Below are 24,403 nucleotides of genomic sequence, written 5' to 3' on the forward strand. Positions count from 1 at the left end.
AGATGAGAAAAATCAAACCTTAGGACTATTGTCACTAATGCAAGGCCACACCGCCTATTCACTTGGAGAGCCAGGCTGTGACTTCACACCACCTGATTCCAAATCTGTCTGCTCTAGGAGCCAACTCCCAACACCCACTCGCCTTTCTCTGCCTTCCTCCATGACCCTCATTTCCTGACTGCCCTCTTTGCCTGCAGCGAGGGGGTCAACTAGGGTCCTAGGGAACCAGGGACCCACCATTAGTTATTCGATACCCAGGCGCTAGGCCCACCCCGAGGAGCAGAGCCCGCATGGGCACGGAGGGCTTTGAGGGAGGAGGAACTGAGCTGAGGAGTCGGTGTGGGATTTAGGGCGGGGCTGGGCCAAACCCGGGGACCGCGGGGCGGTGACTTCAGCACCTCGGAGAGCGCGTGCGGGGGGCGGAGCTCGCGGGGCAGGGGGCGGGGCGCACGAGACCCCGGCACGGAACCCGGGGGCGCGCGCGGTGGCGCTCGCGCCAGTCCCGAGAGTGCTGCGCGGTCTGGAACTCCGCCCTGCCCTGCGCAGGTGCGCCCGCCGCTCCCTCCCCAGCCCGATAGCCGCGGCGGCGGCCTCTCGCCGCGCCCCCGCCTCCTTCCCCGCCGCCGCCGCCGCCGCCGCCGCCGCCGCCTCCGCCTCCGCCGCCTCCGCGCCGCGCTCCGCCCGGATGGCCAGGGCTGTGCGGGAGAATGGCGGAGCGAGAGAGCGGCGGCCTGGGCGGGGGGGCCGCGTCCCCGCCTGCCGCCTCCCCGTTCCTGGGGCTGCACATCGCGTCGCCGCCCAATTTCAGGTGAGAAACTCCGGCCGCCGCGCCCCGCCCTTCGGCCAGGATTGACCTGCCCGGGCTCCCCCACCCCCGCGCCCCCAGCTCACACACATCAGACCCCGGAACGAGAGGGCGGCGTGGGGATGGGGTCTCTTCCCGAGACAGAGCCCCCAGAGCCCCCCCTCAGCCTCAGGTGCAGACTGATGGCCGCTGCATATCCGTGGTGCGGCTGCCTCCGCCATTCCGTGTCCTAGGCGAGGAGATCGTGAGCTGGAATTGGAGGAGTGGGCGCGGAGGCCGCCTTCTCCCCGACGTTGGGCTGCGGCGAGGCCTGGCGTGTGCGTTGAGATCCCGGAGGAGGCAGGCCGTCTGGGGCTTTGCCTGTGCCCAGTCAGAAGGCTTCTGAATAGAGATGGGAGCAGGCCGGGGTGCCCCGCGGGTCCCAGTTTCTTGGGGCGACCGACAGCCTTGGTGCAGGAAGGAGGGAGTCGTAGGCCACTCCCCCAGTCCTGCCTGGCCAGAGGGGCCCAACTCCCAGGCCTGGCGTGGCGAGGACCCTCCGTGGACTGGGGCAAGCCCTGACCTGGTCAGGTGTGTGCAGGTGCAGAAGGCCCGGCCCCAACCCCGAGATCCTAGGCCCGGCTGTGGGAGAGAGGGAGTCTAGTTTGGAGCGCCCAGGAGTAGCCAGGGGTCATTGGTGGGATGGTTCCTGCTGGGGTAGCTACCCAGGACCCTGATCTGAGCTCCTCCTTCACCTCTCTCCCTGCCCCCATCTGGTGTTAGGCACTTGGGAGGTGGAGTTCAGAGAAGTGGCAGAGGGTGTTGCGGGAGAAGGGGTGAACGTCCCTCCCTCCTAAGCCGGCCGGTTGGAGACGAGGAAGAGGAGGGTGTCACTGCTCCAGAGCCTCCGAGAAAGAGGCCTAGACATTCCCCATTGTTTCCCCAGCTAATGAGCTGGCGCCTTCCCTTCTCCTGCGGCCCCCACCCCAGCCAGGCCCCAGCTGGGCTCTGGCGCCAGCCCCTCTTCAGACCAAGGGGTTGCTGGCTCCCCGGCCCTCAGGTGGGTGGGGACCCCTGGGAATCTCTAATGGCATCATCAGGACTAGAAACCTCCCCCAAGGCCCTGAGCTGAGCTGGAAGAGACCAGAGGGAGAGGACCAGATGGAGGAGACCAAGCCTGAAGCCTCCAGGGCCGGGGGCTTTGGGGTTAGTGCCTCAGAGTAACGGGGCTGAGGTCTTAGACCGACCCCACTGACATGAAACACACCGCCTCGACGCAAACGCTGCCTCCCTTCCAGGAGACCCCTCTGTAGTGGGAGAGCATCGAGCTTAGACAGGCCTGGCTTCAAATCCTAGCTCCACCACTTTCTAGCCGTGTGACCTGGGCAGCTTCTTGTCTTTTCTGAATCCCATCTGTTAGGTGAGGTAATTAATATTGATTCCTTAATGTGCATCAAGTCGGCGCTCAACAAGTGTCAGCCCTCCACACCAGCGGGCATTTAGATAGCTCATTACGACTCAAAGCGTGTTCCCTGTGCTGGCTCAGGTCACCCTCACAACCACCCTGGCCATGGGTATGGGCCTGCCCATTTTGTAGATGAGGAGACTGAGGCTCAGGAAGGCAGGGGGGCTTGCCCGAGGACCCCAAGGGAGTCAGACCCTGAGGCTGCACTGGAACCGGGGTCGGCATGTTCATTCCACTCTACCTCCAGGCCCTGCCTCTGGCCCAGAGGACAGCTTGGCCTCCCATACCGGCTACCCCATCCCCAGGTGACAGTGCTTTCCGTTCCGCCCCACCCCTGGCAGGCAGGTTACCATGGACACCTTAGGGAGAGGAGCTGATGAGGCGGGCCAGCCAGTGAGTGTGTCCAGCCCTGGGCCCGGTGGGCGAGAGTGGCAGTACGCCAAGGCTGAGGCGTGGGCCCGCCCCCCGGGACACCTCGGCCTGGCCGCGCGTGGGAATAATAAGGGCAGTGTCTCCAGCCCCTCAGGGCCCGCCCCGCCGGCTCCCCGTCCCGCCTCTCACAGTTCTCAGACCGGCTGGTGGAACCCCTGGTGGGGACTGCTCTCCTGTGGCTCTGGCCTGGGTTTCAATCCTGGCTCGGTCCTCTTAGCCGCGTGCCAGGAGTGGGTGCTGAACGGCCTGAGTCTCTGTTTCTCCTCCACGACGCCGACTTTGGCCCCTGCTCAGGGCGGTCCTAAGACTTGGATGAGACAACACATGCTGAGTGTTTCAAGGGCTGTGAAGAGCTGCGTTCACGTAGGGCTGTTCTTATTGGTGTTATTGTGCATGTGTGTGTGTGTGTGTGTGCGCGCGTGTGCCCCCAGCACCACTGTCAGCTTCCAGAAGGCAAAAGGAGTCAACACCTAAACTTTGGTTGGCCCAATGCCCAGCACAGAGTAGGTGCCCAATAATGCCTTAGTGGTTTCTTATTTAATTCAAGATAAAATTGGAGAGTTCAGAGGAGAACAGTGCACACTGTCAGAGAATAACGCTGTAAACGCCGCCGCCGCTTTGGGAGGCCCTCACTTTGCCCAGCTGCCAATCTAAGCACTTTCTGTGCAAGAGGATCTAGTCCTGCCCAGAACCACGTAAACAGAGTGTTATTGTTATCCCCACTTTGCAGATGAAGAAACTGAGGCATGAAGAGGTTAGATAAGTGGCAGAGCTGGGGTTTGAACGCAGTCTGAGTTCAGAGCCACCCTGGAAAGAGAGGGCCTGGAGTAAAAACAACGGAGGAGAGTTTGTGGAGGGGGACGCATGGTGTGGATTTGGGAGGGTGGCGAGCGTTTGTTCGTTGATAGTTGGTTTAAATAAACATGTCCTTTTTTTTTTTTTCCTGATTATAGAAATGCTCCAACCAGTTACTAGTAGTTACCTTTGGCTCTGGTGTCGCGGGAGGGATTTTCACTTACTTCACAGACTTCTGTATTCTTTGACTTCTTATTTTTACCACATGCACAGGTTACTTCTGTAACTTACAAAATAATAAAAGAAAATTGAACATGAAAGTGATACATGTTCATTTTAAGGAAATTCTGTGAGAGAATTTAGAAACTTAGCAACGGATGCCTTGAGCTGGGTGGTGGGACGTAGGAGGGAGACAGTGGGACAGCCCACATGGGAGGCTCGTGGGGAGTAAAGTGAGCGGCTGCCCTGGGTGTGTGGAAGGGGAGCGCAGATGAGAAGGACCTTAGAGGTCAGCTCGTCCAGCCCATCCTCCTCCCCTTTTACTTAGAAGGAGACAGAGAGGGTGAGTGGCTTCCCGAGAACACACAGCAAGTTGCAGCAGAGCTGGGGCAGCACCGGGGCCTCAGGACTCCTTGCGTGGCGGTGGTGTTCTTGCCTCCACACTGCCTGGGGGGTGAGAGACAAGGGCCCTCCCTACGCATCTCTTCACAAGGTGCTATGCACTCAGCTGTTCCTTCGTTCATTCAACAAGTACTTGTGGGAATTCCCTGGCCGTCCAGTGGTTAGGACTCCGTGCTCTCACTGCCGAGGGCCGGGGTTCAATCCCTGGTCAGGGAACTAAAATCCCATAAGCCGTGCAGCACAGCCCCCAAAAAAACCTACAAGTGCTTGCACTTTGCCAGGCTCACTGAGACACTCCAGAGCCACTGACGGGGGCCTGGCCCGTCGTGCAGACGTGTGGTCAGTGTAGTCAGACGACAGACAAGGCCTTACCAGACAGGCGGTAGGTGTGCTGTGACTCGGGTCAGGGGCCTGGAGGAGCCCTGGGTCAGGGAAGGGTCAGCTCAGCCCAGGCCTGGTGGGCGAGTGAGCGTCACCCAAGAGGAGGAAGGGTGAAGAGGGAGGGAGCGGCCCAGGCGGAGGGCTCAAGGCAGGAGCGAGCCAGCAGGGTGTGTGACGCCCGATCTGGCACAAGTGCGGAGAGAGGGCATGCAGGAACGCAAAGGTCGTGTTGGGACCCTGGCCTGTCCACCTGTAAGCAGGGGCAGCCAGCAGAGGTCCAGGGAATGACGGCATCAGATGGTATCTCGGGGACTTCTCTGGTGGTGCAGTGGTCAAGAATCCCCCTGCCAAAGCAGGGGACACGGGTTTGAGCCCTGGTCCGGGAAGATCCCACATGCCACGGAGCAACTAAGCCTGTGCGCCACAACTACTGAGCCTGCGCTCTAGAGCCCGCGAGCCACAACTACTGAGCCCGTGTGCCACAACTACTGAAGCCCACGTGCCTAGAGCCCATGCTCCGCGACAAAGAGAAGCCACCTCAATGAGAAGCCCATGCACCGCAACGAAGAGTAGCCCCCGCTCACTGCAACTAGAGAAAGCCCACGCGCAGCAACAAGGAACCAGTGCAGCCAAAAATAAATTAATTAAACTAAAGATGGTATCTCAGCTGCCAGGTAGAGAGTGGACAGGGAGGCTGGGAGACTGGCCATCCTGTGGGTGAGGAGGAGGAACAGGGGAGGATGTAAGGGAGATTCAGAGGGTAGATTAACCCACTTTTGAGGGACCTGGTGTGAGGGGGCAGGAGAGACAGGAGTCCAGGATGATGCTAGGTCCCGAGGGAGGGGGTGCCTTGCAGGAGATGAGAGGTTTGGCGGGCAGGGTGGTGAAGTCACTCGGAGGCCTGCTGAATCTGAGCTTGGTGATCACTGGGGGAGCCAATTGGAGGGTTCAAGCAGGCAGTTGGTTTGGGGTCTGGAGCTCAAAGGAGAGGTTGGGGCTGGGGCTAAAGACCCTGGGAGTCTCCACTTAGTGCGCGATGGCCTGAAGCCTCAGGGAGAGCGTCACACCCAGAGAGACAGAGCGAAGGGTGAGGCCGGGGGCCAGCCACGTTTTGGGGCGGGAGGGATGAAGAGCTGCAGCTGCCGGGGCCGCTGCGCCCCAGCCCCAGGCCCTGGGCAGTGCCCGGCCAGCTGCGATGAACCTCCAGTGCAGGGACAGAACGTGGACTCGCCTCACACAGCCGGCTGTGGCCAGGGCAGGATTTCAACCCCCCTTCTTGGAAGTCAGAGCCTTAAATTTGGTTTCTGGATTCCTGGGGCCCCAGTGGATCCCACAGATTGGTTCCCTGGCCCCGTCCCCACTCCAGAGGCTCTTGCCCACCCTGGGTGCCGTCTCTGACCCCTGACCCTGCTCTTGGATTCGTTCAGGAAACCTCTAGGAGCGTCGACCGTGGGCCTTGCCTCATCCGGTGTCACATGCTCTCTTGGAACACACAGGGCCTGGGTCAACCAGCACTGCCTCTAATAGGCATTTATTTAGTGCCTACAGGGTACAGGGCCTTGGGTCTCATGCCCTCAGGAAACCCAGCTCTGTGAGGGGCCAGAGCCAGGCCCGGGAGGCGGCTGGTGGGAGGTGTGACCCAGCGAGGACTAGGAGAGAAGACCCCCCCAGATCCCACCACGTCTCACAGCCGTGTTTTGTCAGTGTTTCTTCCTGCGTGTGAATCATCATGTGGAGCCATAAGGTGACACGTTCTGTCTTCTGCTCATTGTATTAGCTGCCATTTTCTACATTAATACAGACTTTATTTATTTATTTAATTTATTTATTTGGCTGCGTCGGGTCTTAGTTGTGACGCGCGGGCTCAGTACGTGCGGCGCACAGGCTTAGTTGCCCCGCGGCTTGTGGGATCTTAGTTCCCCAACCAGGGATTGAACCCGCGTCCCCTGCATTGGAAGGCGGATTCTTAACCACTGGACCACCAGGGAAGTCCCAGTACACAGACTTTATAACGTTCATCCCAAAGGAGAGTTATACTCCCTCTGCTGTTTGCTGTTACCAGGACACACATCCTTGTGTATAAAGGTCTTTCCCTGGGTGGGATTATTTTCTCAGGATAGTTTCCTGAAAGTCGACTCACCAGATCCCAGGGTTCTTGCTCCATATCAACACCATGGTTGAGACACATGATAACCCCAAGTAAGGGTTTTCTCCTGAGACTTGTTTCTTGGGTTGGTTTCAGTTTTCAGTGAAGATGACCTCAGTGTGGACACAGTTGAGAAGGGAATTCCAGACCAGAGGAACAAACCCGGCCTGACCCCAAGGTCCACCCAGAGCTGGGGGTGGGATGGAGAGAGGGCTCTGAGGATGATGCTGGGCCTGGCTCGCCCCCATTCCAGCCAGTGCCACCTTCCCCGAGGCCTCCACATCCCACCCCAGACTCTGATGCAGGTGGGGGGCGGGGACACAGGAAGTTGAGTTGAAAGGGGAACTGACATAAAGATTTCCAAGGGGGAAATCTAGAAAGACCTGGGGACACCAGTGGTTCATTCATTCAACAACGTTCATTAAGTACCTGTCGTATCAGGCACCACCCACTGTTGGTCAAGAGAGACACGATCCCACCCTCAGGGATGGACTGCCTCTAAGGGAGCCCACCACTGGTTGCAGAGCCCAAAGGTAAAATTGCAGTGACCCAGGACACCGGCAAGAGGGACCCAGCCCATAGCAGGGCTCTTCGGTCTGATCAGGGAGGTGAGAGGAGGTTTGTTAAGGGAGCCTAGAGAGTTGGGCGGGGGGGCAATGATCTAGGCCAGAGGGGAAGGGAGGGGCCACAGGTGAGAATTTTGGCCCCTTTCCCTAAGGGTTGGGGGGAAGCTGTTAGGATTCTGAGCTGGGGAGGGGTGACAAGACCAGATTTGCATTTCAAACGTTGGTTTTGGTGGCCCCTCGAGAATGGCCTGTAGGGGAGCCTGAGGGAAGTGGGGAAGCTGCTTAGAGTAGGGCAGCCTGAGCTCGTGTCTGAGAGCCCACTGGGCAGCTCTGCTCAGCACTCAGAAGGCAGCAGAGAGACAGGCTGGACCCTTGGACCACAGATGCCCCCTGTCATGAGAGGGGCCCGTGGGACACCATGGCCAGGACCCAAGGTCACTCAGCTGGCATCCTTACCTCACTCCAGGAGAGCCAGGAACAGGAAGACAAGAATGGCCTCTGAGCAACCAGATGCCTGGCTCTGATTGGCCTTGCTCAGCTAAAGCCTCAGCACTTTACCACTTAACCCTCATTTCGCATGCACTTCTAACTCCACCTACTACTGGGTTGAAACAGCAGATTAGAAAGAGCTGCTGTAGATGGAAAGAGGCGAACAGGGAGATGTGACAGCACATGGCAAGGGAAAAGGCCATGACATGAACATCGAAACACCAGAGGCTTATCTGTTCATTTAGGGGAGCTCGGCTCAGGGAAGGGGAGCCTGAGGATGGCATGTTCAGAATGCAGTGAGCCAGCTCGGCCAGAGAAAGGGACTGGGGCACCGGAGTGGGAGGTGACGAGGTGAACGCGGAAGAGGGGGCCTGGGATATAAAGATAGACGCCAAAGGTCAGGGAGGTCTCCAGAGACCAAACCCATAACATCGAGTCACCAAATGCTAATATGGATGAGACCTCAGGAACCGTCTCACCGGAATGGGCAAGCAGGTCTGATTGATCAGCAACGGCTGCCTCCAAAGGGCTGGGGTCTCCAGATCTAGAGGTGGCCTCGTGGTGCTCAGGGCTCAGGTCTCCATGGGGAAGGTGGATCAGTGGGTTCAGGAGGGAACCTCCCTCCTTCCTTCCTTCCTTCCTTCCTTCCTTACTTCCCCTCCTCCCTCTTCCCTTCCATCTTTTCCTTCCTCCCCATAGTTGCCCTCCTTGAGCTTGGAGGGACCAAGGGTCTGTTTTCCTTTCCCTCCATGAAGGGTATCCCAGGGCTTCGGCTGAGAGACCCAGAACACCTGGTGTCTGGAAAAGCAGGAGGAAAGGGCAGGGCTAGGGCTGGGGCTGGGGCTGGGGCTGGGGCTGGGGCTGGGGGTTGGGAGGTGGGGGGAGTATGACTTGCAAAGGGGACTCCATAATCAGTAAAGCCCCTTGATCCTTGGTTGTGACCTCCTCACAGCACCTTGCAATTCACAAACACTCCACTCAGTTAAATTTACCAGCACCCAGATATGGGGAGGGCTCATTTTATATATGGGGAAACTGCAGACCTATGGCATCTTAAGTCTGAGCCTTAGTGCTCCTCATCTGTAAAATGGACAGAATACAAACCCTCTTCCAAGGCTGGAGTGAGGATGAAGGGAGATGCAGAGCATAAAGAAGGTTGGTGGCCAGGGCACAGCAGCCGCTCAGGAGACGGGGCGGCTGCTTCTCATAAGCGAAGGAATCAGGATTTGATCTCAGGCCTCCTGCCTCTGAGCCTGATATGGCAGCCATTCTACCATCTTGCCTGGCTTATGAGAAAAAAATAAGATTAAGGAGCTCCCTTAACCCACCCCACCAGAGCCAGGGATCAAGTACAGGCTTTTTTTTTTTTTTTTTTCTTGGCTGTGCCACGCTTGCATGTGGGATCTTAGTTCCCCAACCAGGGATCGAACCCATGCCCCCTGCAGTGGAAACTCAGAGTCCTAACTGCTGGACCACCAGGGAAGTCCCAAGTGCAGGCTTTTGAGCCCCAGCCCAGTGCTCTTTCCACCACTGCCCTCAGTTAACCTCATTCCTCATCTGTAGAGGCTGATACAGCTGTCCCTGCCTGCCCCCAGGCCTGCTGTCCCAGGAAGTGGGAATATCGGGTGATGCTGAGATCAGGTGTGTAGAGATGAGCTGAGAAGCCCCAGCCCAGGTCCAATCCAGACCCTGCAGGTCTGCCCTGAACACTTCGGTTTGAGAGGAGCCGGTGGGGGCTGAGGTTGTCCTTGACGGACATCTAGCAGACACGCACTGGGTGCCTGGTGTATGCAAGATGACCTCACCAGCTCTGCCCTCCAGACCTCACTGGGAGGGAGGGGACCTTTATTCACCACCGGCTGGGTGCAGAGTGGGGGCAGGGTGTGAGCTCCATCTACCTTTGGAGCCTCCTGGGATGGGAGGGAGGGCATCTGATGCAGGCCTCGTCCTGTCTGCTCCCCAACACTGCCTCGCCTCCACGCAGAGGGTGACGCCAATCACAAGCAAGGGGAATGACAGGGGACCAGTGAGTGCTGCCCGGAGGGCTGTAAGGCACTGACACAGGGGGCCAGGAGGGCTTCCTGGAGGAGCAGGCTTAACTGAGCCTTCTACCAGCAAGCACAGGTTGAGAGCCTGCCACGTGCTCCATCCAAGCGATGGGTTAGACACTGGGGAGGCGGGTGCAAGAGGCAGGCAGTCACGCACGGAGCTGCAGATCTTGAATGCCAAGCCAAGGAGTCGGCCACTAGCAGGGAATCTTGGAGGGTTTTGAGTGGGGGGCGAAAGGGTGGCATTTCGGACAGCTCCCCCTGATAGTGGCGGGTGGGGAGGGACGGTGCTGGCATGGGGAAACTGAGGCAGGCAGGCCAGTGCGGAGGTCTGGGACTGCAGAGGCAGGAGCTAGACCAGGCTGGGCAGTGAGGACGAGGAGATGGCAGATGTGTGCGGAGGTCACCGGCAGAGCAGGGGGCGTCTGAGGGCACCTCTGGGTTAGATACCCAGTGGTCCTGCAGCTCCCTGGTGCTGACTGAGTCCCAGGAGTGACTTCTCTGTGACTGGCCAGGCAGCCAGTGTGTATATTAACCATTTGCTTAGTGCCCGCCACTGGGTTCTCATCCCAGGGCCAGAGATGCCGCCCTGTGCCAGACTGAGCAGGGCTGCTCTGGCTTCTGGGCTGGGCTGTCCTCCCCACCCTCCCCCAGCCCTGGGAACCTACCACCCTCGGGCTCCAGGTCAGGAGAGGCCTTAAAGAGCACAATGTCCATCCAGCTCCCTCCCCCCCTCCCCTGCTGTTTCTCCAGGGACCTTCCAGCTTCCGCTTACGCCACCCCCACCCCGCAGTGCCAGGAGGCTCATTAGCTCCCAAGCTGCCCTTCCTGCCCTGCTGCCAGAGATATCCACATATGATCTGGCCTTAGCCCTGGCTGTGGCGCCTCCGGTGCCCATAGGCACTTCCTGGATGGGTACTGAAGGATGGAGCCCTGGGGAGGGGGCACCCAGGTGGGCAATAGAGGCAGCCCAGACCCACCCCAGGCAGCACTGTGTGAAGGCCGCCTGGGCCCACAGAAACCTGCCTGATGAGGTATGGGGGTGAGCGAATAGCTGTGCGGATGGGGCGTCCATTTGTGGAGGATTTTGGAAGCCCCTCCATCTCCCTACCAGGAGCCCTAATTGTGGTGCTGGCCCTTTAAAGCAGATCAGGGGCTGGCTTTTGGGGGGAAACATCCCAGATTTCTGCCATCTGCTTACAAGCCTGGGCCAGGGAGGGGGGCCACCCCAGCCCCCGACAGGGGCATTGGAAGGGCAGGTGGAGCCGTGGCATCGATTGCAGTAACCTGATCCCGCGGGGGGGAGGGGGGCGGGGGGAGGCTGACGGCAGCGGCAGCGCGAAGGGCCAGGGGAGGAAGCTGCCTGCAGCCGAGGGCTGTCTGGGAAGAGCTGGGACCGGGGCCGGGTCGGCAGCCGCTGCCTCTTCTTCCAGCCCATCTATTTTTAATGAGCTCCCCAGCCTTCTGCAGCGGGCTGGACTCAGAGAGGCAGGCCCAGGCGGTGGAGGCCCGAGGCCCCAGCCCTGCCCCGAGCCCTGGCACCTCCACCCTTCTGGGCATGAGAGGGCGGCCCTGGGGCCCCGCAGCCCCCCAGCCGGGCTGGGCTCTCCATGCAGCTGGTGCTGAAGATGGATTCCAGCCCAGACAATGACAGCTGGTTGGAGGATCAGTGGGAACGCTGGTAGGGGTGTGGGGACCGGTGTGGGGGAGGGGAAGTACTGGGGCAGCTCCATTGAGCTCCGGGTCTCCGTTTGGTCTGGTTGAGGTGAGAGGCAGAGGGTGTGGCCTCCTAGGATCCCCCTGGGGCTGAGCCCGCCACCTCTCCTGGGTGACCTTGGACTAGTGGGTCTCCATTCTCTACCCTCCGTCTCTTGGTCTTACTGAAGAAAAGACTCAGAATTCTCCCCAACTTCATTAGCAGAATTCTCCCAATGTCCCACCCACACCAAACCAGGCAGGGTCCCCGGGGCTGGGGCTGAGCAGGTGAGGGGACCAGCAGGCACCTCAGGGGCTGGCACAGCCCTGCAGTCTGGGGTTGGGGCCCGGGGTTGGCCTGGGGGGAGAGGGTTCTAACACAGCCAGGTAGAGTTCCCTCGCTGAAGTGCTTTGATCTGCCTCCTGCGTTCAGGACACCTCCAGCTGTCCCTGCCCCCAGCTGGGCAGCCTCCTGTTCGGGGCCCACATGCCAGGCAAGAGGATTTTGTGTTCGAATTGATGAGACCAAGAACACAGAACAGGGGCATGGGCTCTCCTAGAAAAGGCTGAAACTAGACTGACACCAGACTCCCCTGCACTTGCTCCCAGGGCTTACGAGGCGTGGGACTTCCTGGGCTGGGGACACGGAGCACTCCTCGGAGGCTGGGGACATGGAGCACTCCTTGGAGGCTGGGGTGGGGCCTCTGCCAGCACCTTGGGTTTTGTCACTGCCGTGCACAGGGAGCCCCCCTCCAGGCATCCCTTGGAGTTTCTTCTCAACTCTCTGCCTCTTCCATGGGTGAACTGGCCTTGGCACCTGCCTTGACCCTGGGAGCCGTTTCTCTGGCAGAGCCAAGGCTCTGACCAGCTGGGCCTCCTGGGCATGGCCTCCTGATTGGCAGCAGGGTGGACAACTCCCAGCTGGGAAGAGCTGGGGTAACCTGGAGCCTCCCCTTCCACTGCCACCCTAGGAGGCCTGCCTTTTGACATGAGCCCAAAACTCTTTCCCTGCCTGTTCAGTACCCCTTGCACTGGCACAGGTGGGTCCCAGGTCCCATCCTCTGGGGGTTATGATCTGCCTTCGAGGGGCTGCCCCTTGGAAGAGGTACTAGGGAGGCATCAGGGGGCCTCGGCCCGCTGGCAGCAATCCCCTGAGTGGTAACTTTGGCTTCTTGTCCCCACCAGGCTCACCCATGACATCAGCCTAGAGGAGTTTGAGGATGAAGACCTCTCCGAGATCACCGATGAGTGCGGCATCAGCCTGCAGTGCAAAGACACCCTGTCCTTACGGGTAAGGGTGGGCTCTCGGGAGCCCCTGAGTGGGGTGGCAGGATGGGCAGGGACGGGACTGAAGGTGTCCCCATATCTAGAGGGGCTTTCAGGGTCTGTGTGGCACCCTCATTAAATGAAATAACATGCAGGAAACATCCAGTATAATGCTTGGCACATCTTGAGTGCTCAGATTCTTAATTTATTATTTATTTATTTATTTTGCCAGGGGCTAAGGCAAGTGATAGCTCCTTCAGCTGCCCACAAGAAGGGAGAGAGCGGGAAGTCTTGAGGCCTAGGACAGCAGCAGTTAGGGCCAGAATTAAGGGAAGCCTCAGGACTACCCTAAATCCTTTCCAAAACTGCCTTGGCAGAGGGCCTGAGGCAGAGCAGGGTGGAGTCTGGTGGAATCTGCAGTGCTTTGGGGCAGGAAAAAAGAGCCAGGACACTCCCTTGGCTACCATTGCACCAAACACACCACACAGCCTCGAAGACCCTCTCTGGCCCACCATCCTAAAGGTCCCTCTAGAAGGTTAATCCAGCATTGCTGCTGCTTTGGGCCCCATGGCTTTGTCATAGGACAGATGGCTCTCTCAACTCCCAAAGTTCTGAATCCTGCCAGGAGGTCCCCAGCATCTGGAGAGACTGAGTCAGATAAGGATCCCCCTATGTCTTTTTTCTTTTTTTAATTGGAGTATGATTGCTTTACAATGTTGTGTTAGTTTCTGCTGTGCAATGAAGTGAATCGGCTATATGTATACCTATATACCCTCCCTCTTGGGCCTCCCTCTCACCCCCCCCCCACCCCACCCCAGGAAGAAGGGGCCGCTAGCCAGGAGACGGAAGGCAAGTGCGGAGCTAGGTTGCAGAGCCCAGAGCTTGTCTCAGCCCCTGGGAGGGTGGGTAGCCGAAGTAGACATGGTGTTGGGAGAATGGTTAGCAAAGGAGAGCTGCTGTGTGAGCTGGGATGGGGTGCCTCTATGTTGACCTCCTTTTGCCCCCAGAGATTCTGTAAGTTCTGCCAGGCAAGAGGAAACCAAGGGGTGGGGCTAACCCTCCAGTACCCTGTACTCCAACCCGCCACCCTCTGGCCAGGCCAGGAAGGGCTGGAGGCAGAGGCCACTGATTCTGGACTAACATAGCTTTTCGAAGGTCATACCCCTGTTCCGGACTCTCACTTGCACAAGCAGAGCCTTGGAGAGGGTGGTCCTTGCAACGAGCAGGACCCTGAGGCAGTACTAGCTCGGGGCGTACCCTTTGGGGCCTTAGACAAGCTCCAGGGGGCCATCAAATACTCTTGCCAGTGAGTCCTCACCTCTCTGGGAAGCGGGGAGACAGTTAACTGGTGGGGGAACTGGAGAGTCAGAGGATCTGTCCAAGGTGCCAGGAAGTTAATGGCAGAGCTGGAACTAGAACGGGGCTCTGAACGGGACTCTTAAAGTTAGGCTGGCCTGAGAGAAAACCTCAGGTTGGAGGGGCCTCAGCCTGAGGACCGAGGAAGGTGGGGATGCCACTGCCTCGTCCAGGTGCCTGCCACTTGCTCCTCTCCCTCAGCATCCCTCTTCCAGTCGCGCTCAGGTCCTCCTGTCCTCACTGAGGCCCTCCTGGCTGAGACTGTTTCCTCGGTTTTCCTCCCTGCCCCCTTCAAAACCCCGTCCCCATCCCTTGTGGGGCCCGAACTCCTCGGCGACCCTGCGTCCCCATGGCAACAGCGGTGACCTCACTCTGGGCTCGGCTTACTACCCGGGTGAGGTCACTGGCCGTTGCCAAGGGAACGGGAGGGTGCAAAGAGTCGGGAAGGGGGGACCTTGGGGAGGGGAGAAGTGTGGACTGCAAAAGGCGCCGCCTGACGTGGGGAGGAGGCGGCCTCACGCATCCTCGAAGGCGCGGGAGGGCACGGCCCCTCCTGCTCCGCTCCTTCTGTCCCCCTCTTTGCGGCCGCGGAATGGACTCGCCCGCGCGGGGGGCGGTGCGCGGCGGCCTTGGCCCCGCCCCTTCCCCGCCTCCTGACGCCCCTCTGTCCGCGCCGAGCAGCCCCCACGCGCCGGCCTGCTGTCTGGGGGCAGCGGCGGCTGCGGCGGCGACGGGGGGAGCCGGCTGCAGGCCGAGATGCTGCAGATGGACTTGATCGACGCGGCGGGGGACACTCCCGGCGCTGAGGACGACGAAGAGGAGGACGAGGAGGAGCGTGCGGCGCGGCGGCCGGGAGCGGACCCGCCTGAGGCGGAGCCCCGCCAGGAGACGGCGCCCCGCGGCCAGGGTCAGGGCCAGGGCCCGGGCGGCGGGGACACGTACCGGCCCAAGCGGCCCACCACGCTCAACCTCTTCCCGCAGGTGCCGCGGTCTCAGGTGAGGAGCCAGCGGCTTGGGGGCGGGGCTTAGGGGGCGGTGCCCCGGAGCAGGGCCCCGGGAGGTCTTCGGGGCGCCGGGCGTCTCAGGGTCCAGGCCCGGACGGGCCGGGGGGCAGGAGGGGCTGCGGGAGAGTCACTTGCCAGTCCGGAGGAGGGAGAAGTCTCGGGCCTGCTGACACCTTCCGTAGCTTCCCAAGGGGGAGGTCCCTGGGGAGGTGGTCGCTGAGGGCAAGTGGAGTCTGTCCTAAGGGAGAGGGGCGGAGCGGGGCTGGCTGGGTTTGGAGCCTTGAGAGGAGAGGCTGAAGGAATGAAAGGGCTGAGAGGGGCAGTGGAAGGATGCGGGTGAAGAGAGAAGTAGGGAAGTAAGAGAACAGGGCTTCGAGGGGTTGCAAGGGTATGGGGTTCCCGGTGAAGGTGGGGCAGAAGAGGGGCCTGAAGAAAAAGGCATGTGAAGTGGTCGGGTCGGGGGAAAGTCATGGGAAATTGTGAAGCGCTGGGGATGGGGACCAGCAGCCAGTTTGAAATGTGGGCAGCTGGGGATTCCCAGAAGGCAGGGAAGAGAAATGGGAGGTGGAGCTGCTTGGCTGAGTTGGGGGCCTAGGGCCCCTGGACTGGGTGGCTGGATGCCAAGGAGGGTTGAATAGGGTGGGGGAGAGCCGGCCGCGGCCCATTGTCTTCCAGGCCCAGTCTGGAGAGGTACAGAGGAGCGGCTCAGGGAGCTGGGGCTGCTGGTGGAGGGTGCAGGGGCTGCAGGGAAAGGATTGGTCCCTTTCCCAGGATCCTCTCGGTTGGGTTTTGGCAGCCAGACTCATGCATGCGAGAGCCTATGAGGGTGTCCTCGGGGGGGGGGGTTAGTTGTGTGCAGGGAGCCTTGTATGTAGGCATCGTGGAGAGGGGTCCCAGGGGGCTGAAAATGTGGGGTGGGTGGCCCTGAGATCCAGGAAGGAGGCCTCTGACAACTACATCTGTCACTCCTCTGTCACGTGCTCTTGCGGGGGGTGGGGAAACCATGTTCTGGATTCGTCGTTTGTATGATTCATCCCAGTCCCCCAAGCCAGGGGAGCTGCTGGGGAGAGCCTTCCTCCTGGCTCTCCTAGAATGTCCCTGCCCCTTCCCTAGGCCATAGCTTCCTGAGCTCCAGGGGAGTTAGGCTGGAAGTGGGCATCTTCCTTGTAAACCCTCCATGTCTGAGACTGGGGGTCTGGCTCTGTCCCTGGATGGCTCTTGCTTCTCCCCCCCCCCCACTCACCACCATTCACGTTGGCCATCACCACCTTTGTTGAGGCTGATGAGAGCATCTCCCTGAGGGTTGGCCAGCTTCCCTGAGCCAAGGGGTGGTCTGTCTCGCACCAATAGCCCTGGCTGGGAGGGCTGTGACTTGCCACCCCTTCCGCCTGCTCCAGAGGGTTGGGGGTGAGGCCCTTGGCAAGTGTTAGGGGGTGGGGGGAGCAGCAAATGGCCTAGGGATGGCCTGATGGGGGCAGGGCCAGGGCCTCCCTGTGCCGGGCACTGTTGAGCGCTGCTGTCACAAGGGCCTTTTGTTCCCTGCACAGGACACACTGAATAATAATTCCCTGGGCAAGAAGCACAGTTGGCAGGATCGGGTGTCGAGATCATCCTCACCGCTGAAGACAGGTAAGTCGCAACCCTTTCCCTTACCTGGACCTCCACGTGCCCTCAGTCCCCACTGCAGAGAGCAAACCAGCAGTCTCCAGCCTGCTGGGTAGAGGTGAACTGCCTGTCCCACAGGCCTGAGCAGGCCCAGCCGCTGTCGGCTGTGGCTGGAGTGAGAGGACTGGCCCCAGAGCCTGCCGTAGGCCTACTGCCCCTGAGGCTGTATCTTGGTGTCTGTGTCCACATGCTGAGTGGAGGGAGCAGGTAGCCTCGGAGTCAGGGGCGAGGCACCTGCCTTCAGCACTGCCCTGCCTGCTCTCCAGGGGAGCAGACACCTCCACATGAGCACATCTGCCTGAGCGATGAGCTGCCGCCCCCAGGCAGCCCCGCCCCCACCAAGGATCGAGGCACCTCCACCGACAGCCCTTGCCGCCGAAGCGCTGCCACCCAGATGGCACCTCCTGGTGGCCCCCCTGCTGCCCCACCGGCTGGCCGGGGCCATTCGCATCGAGACCGCATCCACTACCAGGCGGACGTGCGGCTGGAGGCCACCGAGGAGATCTACCTGACACCAGTGCAGAGGCCCCCAGACCCTGCAGAGCCCAACTCCGCCTTCCTGCCGCCAGCTGAGAGCCGGATGTCGGTCAGCTCCGACCCAGACCCTGCCACTTACCCGGCAACTGCAGGGCGGCCACACCCCTCCATCAGCGAGGAGGACGAGGGCTTCGACTGCTTGTCGCCCCCGGATCGGGCCGAGCTGCCAGGTGGAGGATGGCGGGGGAGCCTGGGCGAGCCGCCGCCGCCTCCACGGGCCTCGTTGAGCTCGGACACCAGCGCCCTGTCCTACGACTCGGTCAAGTATACGCTGGTGGTGGATGAGCACGCACAGCTGGAGCTGGTGAGCCTGCGGCCATGCTTCGGCGACTACAGCGACGAGAGTGACTCGGCCACCGTCTACGACAACTGCGCCTCTGCCTCCTCCCCCTACGAGTCGGCCATTGGGGAGGAGTACGAGGAGGCCCCCCGGCCTCGGCCCCCCGCCTGCCTCTCTGAGGACTCCACGCCCGATGAACCCGATGTCCACTTCTCCAAGAAGTTCCTGAACGTCTTCATGAGTGGCCGCTCTCGCTCCTCCAGTAAGTCGGCAGCAGGGAGCTGTGTGGGGACGGGGGTGAGGGTGTCCCCGGGAGGTGGCCTCAGGTCCATCTGGTTCAAGGCAGTAGGACTGAGCACTCTACCTGCCCCGCAAGCCTCAACCAGAGCTGGGACCACGCTCTCCTAGCCCGTCCCCCTCATCTACAGGTGCAGAGTCCTTCGGGCTCTTCTCCTGCGTCATCAACGGGGAGGAGCAGGAGCAGACCCACCGGGCCATATTCAGGTGAGAGCCCCAGGGCTGGGCTGGCCAGGCAGCAGCTGGGGCCAAACCCTCCCTGCCTCTGCCGTCCCCCCCGGGCCTAAACCCAGCCCCACCACTCAGCCCCAGGTGGACAGTGTCCACCTTCTAGAACTCAAGAGTTCAGGGACGGAGTGGATGATTTCGGAGCAATGTGTTGTGCTGCCCAGAGCCCAGGACTGAGCACCTAATCTGGCCGGGGCAGGGGCCCAGGAGGGTGCCCAACAGAGACACCTGACCACTCACAAAACCCACTACCTCTCACCCTCCTCCATGTGGAAATACTCGCTTCCTGTGACCTCTCACAGTTTATCAGTGGCCCTGGTCACTTGCTCCCTTGGCTGCGAGTTCCTCCATGGCAGATGCATGTCTGATTGACCTTGGTCTCCCCACCAACCCCAGGAGTGACAGGCACATGGGACGCTGTGCAAATGTTTATTGAACCAGCGATGCCGACGCAACCCCCTGACCCCAGAGCAGGGTGGGGAGTAGATGGCTGGCTGGAGGGGCCTGGGTGGTGAATTCCTCACAGGCCCTTGTTGAAGACAGGTTTGTGCCTCGACATGAAGACGAACTTGAGCTGGAAGTGGATGACCCTCTGCTGGTGGAGTTGCAGGCTGAGGACTACTGGTATGAGGCCTACAACATGCGCACGGGTGCCCGGGGCATCTTTCCTGCCTACTACGCCATCGAGGTCACCAAGGAGCCTGAACATATGGCAGGTAGTGTTCCTTCCCCCCACCTGGTGCCACTGGGCCCCCCCGTCTGCCCTGCCCCCATTTGCTGCCGGGCAGACCTGTGCTCCAGATCTCAACCACCCAGGGAGGGGGCCGGGCAGCGGTGACTTCAGGTCCACTTCACAATCGAGAAAAGTGAGGCCCAGCCAAGTCGGGGCAGCCCTGGGTGGTGCATCCTGTGCTGGGTCTGCCACTCCTCACTCCACACTTGCTTTCCAGCCCTGACCAAAAACAGCGACTGGGTGGACCAGTTCCGGGTGAAGTTCCTGGGCTCAGTCCAGGTTCCCTATCACAAGGGCAATGACGTCCTTTGTGCCGCTATGCAAAAGGTACCTGCTCCGCTGGGGAGGGTGCCCACCCCCGGCCCGGTCCCCATCCTCCCCTGGGGAGAGGGCCACCCAGCACCTGATGTTCCCATCCCTCACCCACAGATTGCCACCACCCGCCGGCTCACCGTGCACTTTAACCCGCCCTCCAGCTGCGTCCTAGAGATCAGCGTGCGGGGCGTGAAGATAGGCGTCAAGGCTGACGACTCCCAGGAGGCCAAGGTGACTGCCCCGGCCTGGCCCCGCTCTCCCGCCAGACCTCCAACCTGTGCCCCTGCAGGCTGATGACCACCCTCTTCTCTCCTCCCTCCTGTAGGGGAATAAATGTAGCCACTTTTTCCAGTTAAAAAACATCTCTTTCTGCGGATACCATCCAAAGAACAACAAGTAAGAACACGATGGGGAAGAGGTCAAGGCGTGGGTGGTGGTTCAGGGCGTGGGTCCACGCGTGTGCCTGAGGGTTCTGAGCCCCTGTCCTGCCCAGACAGACTGCTGTCCTCCCACAGGTATTTTGGGTTCATCACCAAGCACCCTGCCGACCACCGGTTTGCCTGCCATGTCTTTGTGTCTGAAGAATCCACCAAAGCCCTGGCAGAATCCGTGGGGTATGTGTTTGTGTCCTGCCAAGCACCCAGCCCTGTAGCCAGCCCCGGTCTCAGGCCCCGAGCACGTTCCTCATGCTCGGCAGCATCCCTCAGTCCTCCCCGGCGCTCTGCACAGCGTCCTTGGGCCACAGTGGCCTGGAGAGAGGGCTGGGTGGTCTTGAGGTCCAAACTTCTTAGTTGCTGGGCCCTTTCTTCAGCTGAAATCTCACTCAGGAAACACTGTGTGCAGAGAACAGAGCCGAGCAGCTCTGGCTGGGGGAGGCGCAGCCCCATCCGGGTACCCCAAGGCTCCTGTGTGAAAACCCTGGGTCGAGATCCTGTTCCTCCCCAGTCATTCTGGTGTGTCTGCCTGCCTCCTAGGAGAGCGTTCCAGCAGTTCTACAAGCAGTTCGTGGAGTACACCTGCCCCACAGAAGATATCTACCTGGAGTAGCAGCGCTGCCTCGCCCTCTGCATCCCCTGGGCCCTGGGGCCGGCGCCAGGACGGCTGGCTGCTGACAGGACATGGCACTGCTTGAGGAGGGGCACCTGCCACTACCAGAGGATGGGGAAGTGGGGGGCTGTTGGCTGAGGTTGGGGGAGGGCGGGGGTTATGGGGAGAAGCAAATGCAGTTTATCGTAATATATGGGATCAGATTCATCTATGGAGGACGGAGTGGGCTGCCCAGGGATTGGGAGGGAGTGGGGCTGGGGGGTGGTATTAAGCCTCTGGCCAGGAAGGGTGCCCATCCTCGGAGCGGAGGGTTCTGGCCTATCTTGGGCCTCCCTCACTTTCCCTGCCAGGGCCTCTGGGCCTCCGGCCATTGGCTCCCGCCTCGACAAAGCTCATGCCACCTGCGAGTGCCCACCCCACCCCCGCCCCCAGCTCCCAAGCCCAACCGAAGGGCCCTGAGCTCAGGCTGAACCCAGCCACCTCCCGAGGACTTTGCAGCAAGGAGAACGGCAGCAGGTGCGAGTGCAGTCCCTGTCCCCAGCCCTGTCACTTGTGCGGCCTCTGGATGGCTCCTACCACCAGCCTCACCGGCATGCCGGCCCCTGGCAGGGGTGCGGCCTCACAGGGAGGGAGAGCGCCGCAGCGGGGCCCCGCCTCAGCAGGAAAAGGAGGCTTCCGCCCCGGCCCGGGCCAGCCAGGCCCCTTGGCTGCTTCAGCGGTAGCCCCATCTCGGTCCTGTTATGCTGGCCACAACTATTAAAGTGCCATTTCCTGTCGGGACCACAGTGGGTCTCATCTGCCTGTCTACTTGGACCCCCTCCCTTGCCCAGCTCGTTTCCATCCCAGGAAAGCCCAAGCCATTGCTACAAAGAATAGCTTTATAAGGGGTTCCCGTCACAGGCGTGCATCGTAGTAATACTCAGCCATGTCTGGCCCGTCCCGCTTGCGCTGCTGGGCCCGGGAGAGAAGGGGTCGAGGCCCTCGTGGCCATGGGTGCTTGGGTCGCACCCCGTAGTCTAAGGAGAGAGAAGAGGGTATGAGTGGGAGGGAGAATCTGTTTTGCGTCCACTGAAGACGTCCCCAGGCAGATGCCATTTGGGACGAGAAGGCCCTCAGGCTGGACCTGGGTGCCCTCTCCTAGGGCATCTCTCCCCCACCAGGTAGGGCTGGGGGCAGAGGAGGGGAAGGGGTAGGGGAAGGAGGAGATACTACCGTCCACCAGGCCAGAAAGTGGCTCCGAGAGTTCCAGGGGGGCTGAAAATTCCTCAGGAACAGATCGCTGAGGCCTGTGGGAGATGTGGGGTGCTCAGCCCTGGCCCCAAAGGCAAACCACCGCCTCCCAGCAGAGGGGGAAACGGGCCAGGGTGGGGACTGGGGGGGCCCTCATGCCAGGGAGGGGCTGCACTGCAGAGTCCCCACCTTCCAGGCCCCTGGCCCTGTCGAGCCCTGACCCCGTGTCCCCAGGGGTTACCTTAGCGGCTGGGGGCGGAGGAGCGCAGCGGCCAGGATGAGGTTGAGGAGGAGGAGGCTCAGCGCGGCCCTGGGGGACAGAGCCCCCCGCATGGCGAGAACCATCTTCCACTTGGGTCCCTGCTCCAGGCTTCTGCCCGCCCCTCCCCCGGCAGAAGGGCGGAAGCTGCTGCCAACTCCCAGGGCCACCTCACAAAGGGCGCCCATTCCGGGGCTCCGCATCAGCACCAGCGCCGGGGCTAGGCTGGAAACCTCCATGCTGAGGTTGGTTGTTTGATTTTACTGATGCTATGGACCAGCAGGGGCCACACCACACCGTGTTCCTGCCATCACTGGTTACGGGCACTGGTCAGTTCGGACCCTGACCTCGCCTCTTGCTAGGCGGACACATCACTTCATCTCTGTGGGCCTCGGTTTCCTCACCTGTGAGGCAAGGTACACACGTGTGTGCCTAGGGACTGGCACACAGGAGGCCCTGAGCAGAGGTCACAGTCACCGAACCCTCACCACCCAGAGTCCCCACCGCTCCCACTCAGCCTCGTCCCCTCCTCCCGCTCCCACCACTGCCCCATCTCTCCCTCCCGTACCTCAGTAATCCCAGGAAGGTCCTGCCAGCTAAAGGGCCCAGAGCAGGCCACTGAGCAGAGCCTGCTGAAGGGCTTCCCCACGCCGCTCCCCGCAGCTTAGAACAGCCTGGCCCCGGGACGCCACAGGCCCTGCCACCACCCGAGGCTGACGGGGATTTCAGGTTAGGTGGCAAAGCCTGGGACCTGGTCCCCTCGAGCATAAGCTTCCCGAGGGCAGGGGCTACAGGATGCCCAGTACTTGACACCCGGTGGGTGCTCAGTAAACACTTGTTGAATGAATAAATGCAGCGTGACGGTAGGCTGGAGACCGAGACTCTTCACAGGCCTGCAGCAAGGCCGTGCGGCCCTCTGGTTCCTGCCCGGCCCCTGGTTCACACGGTGTGGACCTGGCTCACTTTAGAAGCTGCACACTGACTTCTCACTGACCACCTCCCTTTCTGTGTCCTGGACACAACTGGCTCCCACAAGCCTGCTCAGCATCCTCTGTCCCCACCAAGGTGCCCCCCACCCCCGACCCCGGTCAGGAACCACAAGTTCCTCTGGCTCTGCCTAACTCCAAACCCCTCATTTCCTTGCCTCCGAGACGCCACCCTCTTCCTCTCTATCCACAACCAGTCCCCAAGGCCTGGCTGGGTTACACCAAAACCCCTCTCTCCCTCCTGCCATTGTCTTCATTCAGCCCCATCCACTGTTGCAGGTCTCCAGCCACAGCGTCCTGCTCCATTTTCCACCCCTACTCACGGGCCACCCTGCACCACCGGCGCTGAGATGAGCTTTGAAACAGGTCCCCTCCCCGCCGCCTCCTAGAGGCAGGTCCGAGTTTCTTGCCTGGTATTCGACGGCCCAGTGGATTTGGCACTGACCTCCCCCTCCAACCTCATCCCCTCAGCTCCTGCCGACTCCCCTCCGCTCCAGCAGGGGCTTCACCCCACTGTGACACTACGCGTGCTGTTTTTGCACACGCAGCCTCTGCTCCCAGTCTGCCCAGTGACCAACAGATGAAGTTTTACCAGTTTAAAAGCCTGTTTAAATGGAGGGTTCCCTGACCAGCGTACCCTCCGGCTGGTCCCAGCGGGCAGGCAGCCCCACTTGCGCGGCTCCAATCTGACCACTTTCCCTGCACACTTCCACCTACTGCAACAACCCAGGGCGCTGGTGTGTCCACACATCCGTCTCCTCTATTGTCAAGAGTGAGGGCAAGGAACTGGGCCTGACTCATTTCTGAACGCACATCTCAAGGCACAGAGGCCACTACACGGCAAATGCCCAGCAACGCTTGCTAGGCAACCCAAGGTCATGGGTCTCGAGCAATGACCACCTGAAGGCTCAGTACCTTCAACCCCGGGCCCAGGACCTGAGTGGGGCTTCTCAAGAGGCACTTGGGGAAAGCAGTCAGGGAAGGGCCAGCCCCTCCCGGGGTGTCTGGGAGGAGCTGAGGCAGAGCCAACACAGTGCAGATGGAGCCCTCTTAGAACCTAAGTGGCTGCCCGTCTGGCTAGAAACTCCAGCAGGAGCGTGTGGTCTGCTCACAGCACAAAGGCAGCAAAGGCTGAGGAAGGGGGAAGACCAGGCAGAAAGAGCAGCGGCACCATCCAAACCCCTCGCCCATCCCCAGCAGCGTGCGTGGCTCCATGCAGGCCCGGCCACCGGGGAAAACATAGGGGAGACCCCAGCTCATACCGTGTGAACCTGCACCCAGCTTTCCCCAGAGCCTCTCGGGCTCGCATCCCTGCCAACCTTACCACCGCCCCAGTGTCAGCCCCAGTGCTGGCTGGTGCCTGACGCTCCTTTCCCACAGCAGAACAGCCTTTTGCTCTCAAGTAGGGGTTCAGGACTTGAGGTGCCGCTCTACACTGAGCCGGGCCCACCATCACCGGGCTCCACCACGGAGCGGCTGGCAGGCAACAGGCCCCGGCAGGGGGGCGGGGCAGACAGAGGCTCCGGCCAGAAGACACAGGGGCAGATGTCATCCACTGTCTAGGTTCAGCCTTGTTTGTCGTCAGTAGGGACCGGTGAGAGAGAAGCAGCGTTCACTCCCGCAGCTGCGGTGGCAGGCAGGTTCCCATGCTCGGTGAGGTGAAACGCCAGCTTTCTGTGGCTGGAGGAGCCCAGGTCCCAGTCCTAGCGGTGGCTTCTCAGCTCAGTGACAAGGTGCAAGCTTGTGTCTCCATCACTGGAGGATGCAAAGTCAAAAGG

At 60.8% G+C, this 24,403-nt stretch overlaps 2 protein-coding genes across 4 annotated transcripts; one reads left to right on the forward strand and one right to left on the reverse strand.

Annotated features, from left to right (window-relative positions):
- The first annotated feature begins 642 nt into the window (after positions 1-642).
- MAPK8IP1 (mitogen-activated protein kinase 8 interacting protein 1) lies at positions 643-20,285 on the forward strand. 3 transcript variants are annotated; one of them, XM_061201632.1, is made up of 12 exons: positions 643-808; positions 12,608-12,713; positions 14,726-15,040; positions 16,596-16,677; positions 16,980-17,792; positions 17,959-18,034; positions 18,599-18,771; positions 19,006-19,115; positions 19,218-19,334; positions 19,429-19,499; positions 19,619-19,717; positions 20,078-20,285. In XM_061201632.1, exons 1-12 carry the CDS (start codon positions 708-710, stop codon positions 20,148-20,150), a joined length of 2,136 nt encoding a protein of 711 aa, XP_061057615.1. In that variant the 5' UTR covers positions 643-707; the 3' UTR covers positions 20,151-20,285. The 3 variants fall into 3 exon arrangements, with proteins under 3 accessions (XP_061057615.1, XP_061057617.1, XP_061057616.1); XM_061201634.1 differs by lacking the exon at positions 643-808 and adding an exon at positions 10,594-10,761; XM_061201633.1 differs by lacking the exon at positions 643-808 and adding an exon at positions 11,091-11,408.
- Positions 19,243-24,400, reverse strand: FREY1 (Frey regulator of sperm-oocyte fusion 1). The gene is made up of 4 exons (XM_061201639.1): positions 23,950-24,400; positions 21,622-22,043; positions 21,363-21,436; positions 19,243-21,166 (listed from the first exon to the last, which is right to left on the reverse strand). Exons 2-4 carry the CDS (start codon positions 21,876-21,878, stop codon positions 21,045-21,047), a joined length of 453 nt encoding a protein of 150 aa, XP_061057622.1. The 5' UTR covers positions 21,879-22,043; positions 23,950-24,400; the 3' UTR covers positions 19,243-21,044.
- Between the last annotated feature and the right edge of the window lie 3 nt (positions 24,401-24,403).

Source organism: Eubalaena glacialis, chromosome 10 (genome assembly GCF_028564815.1).
Source record: "Eubalaena glacialis isolate mEubGla1 chromosome 10, mEubGla1.1.hap2.+ XY, whole genome shotgun sequence".
Taxonomy (NCBI): Eukaryota; Metazoa; Chordata; class Mammalia; order Artiodactyla; family Balaenidae; genus Eubalaena; species Eubalaena glacialis.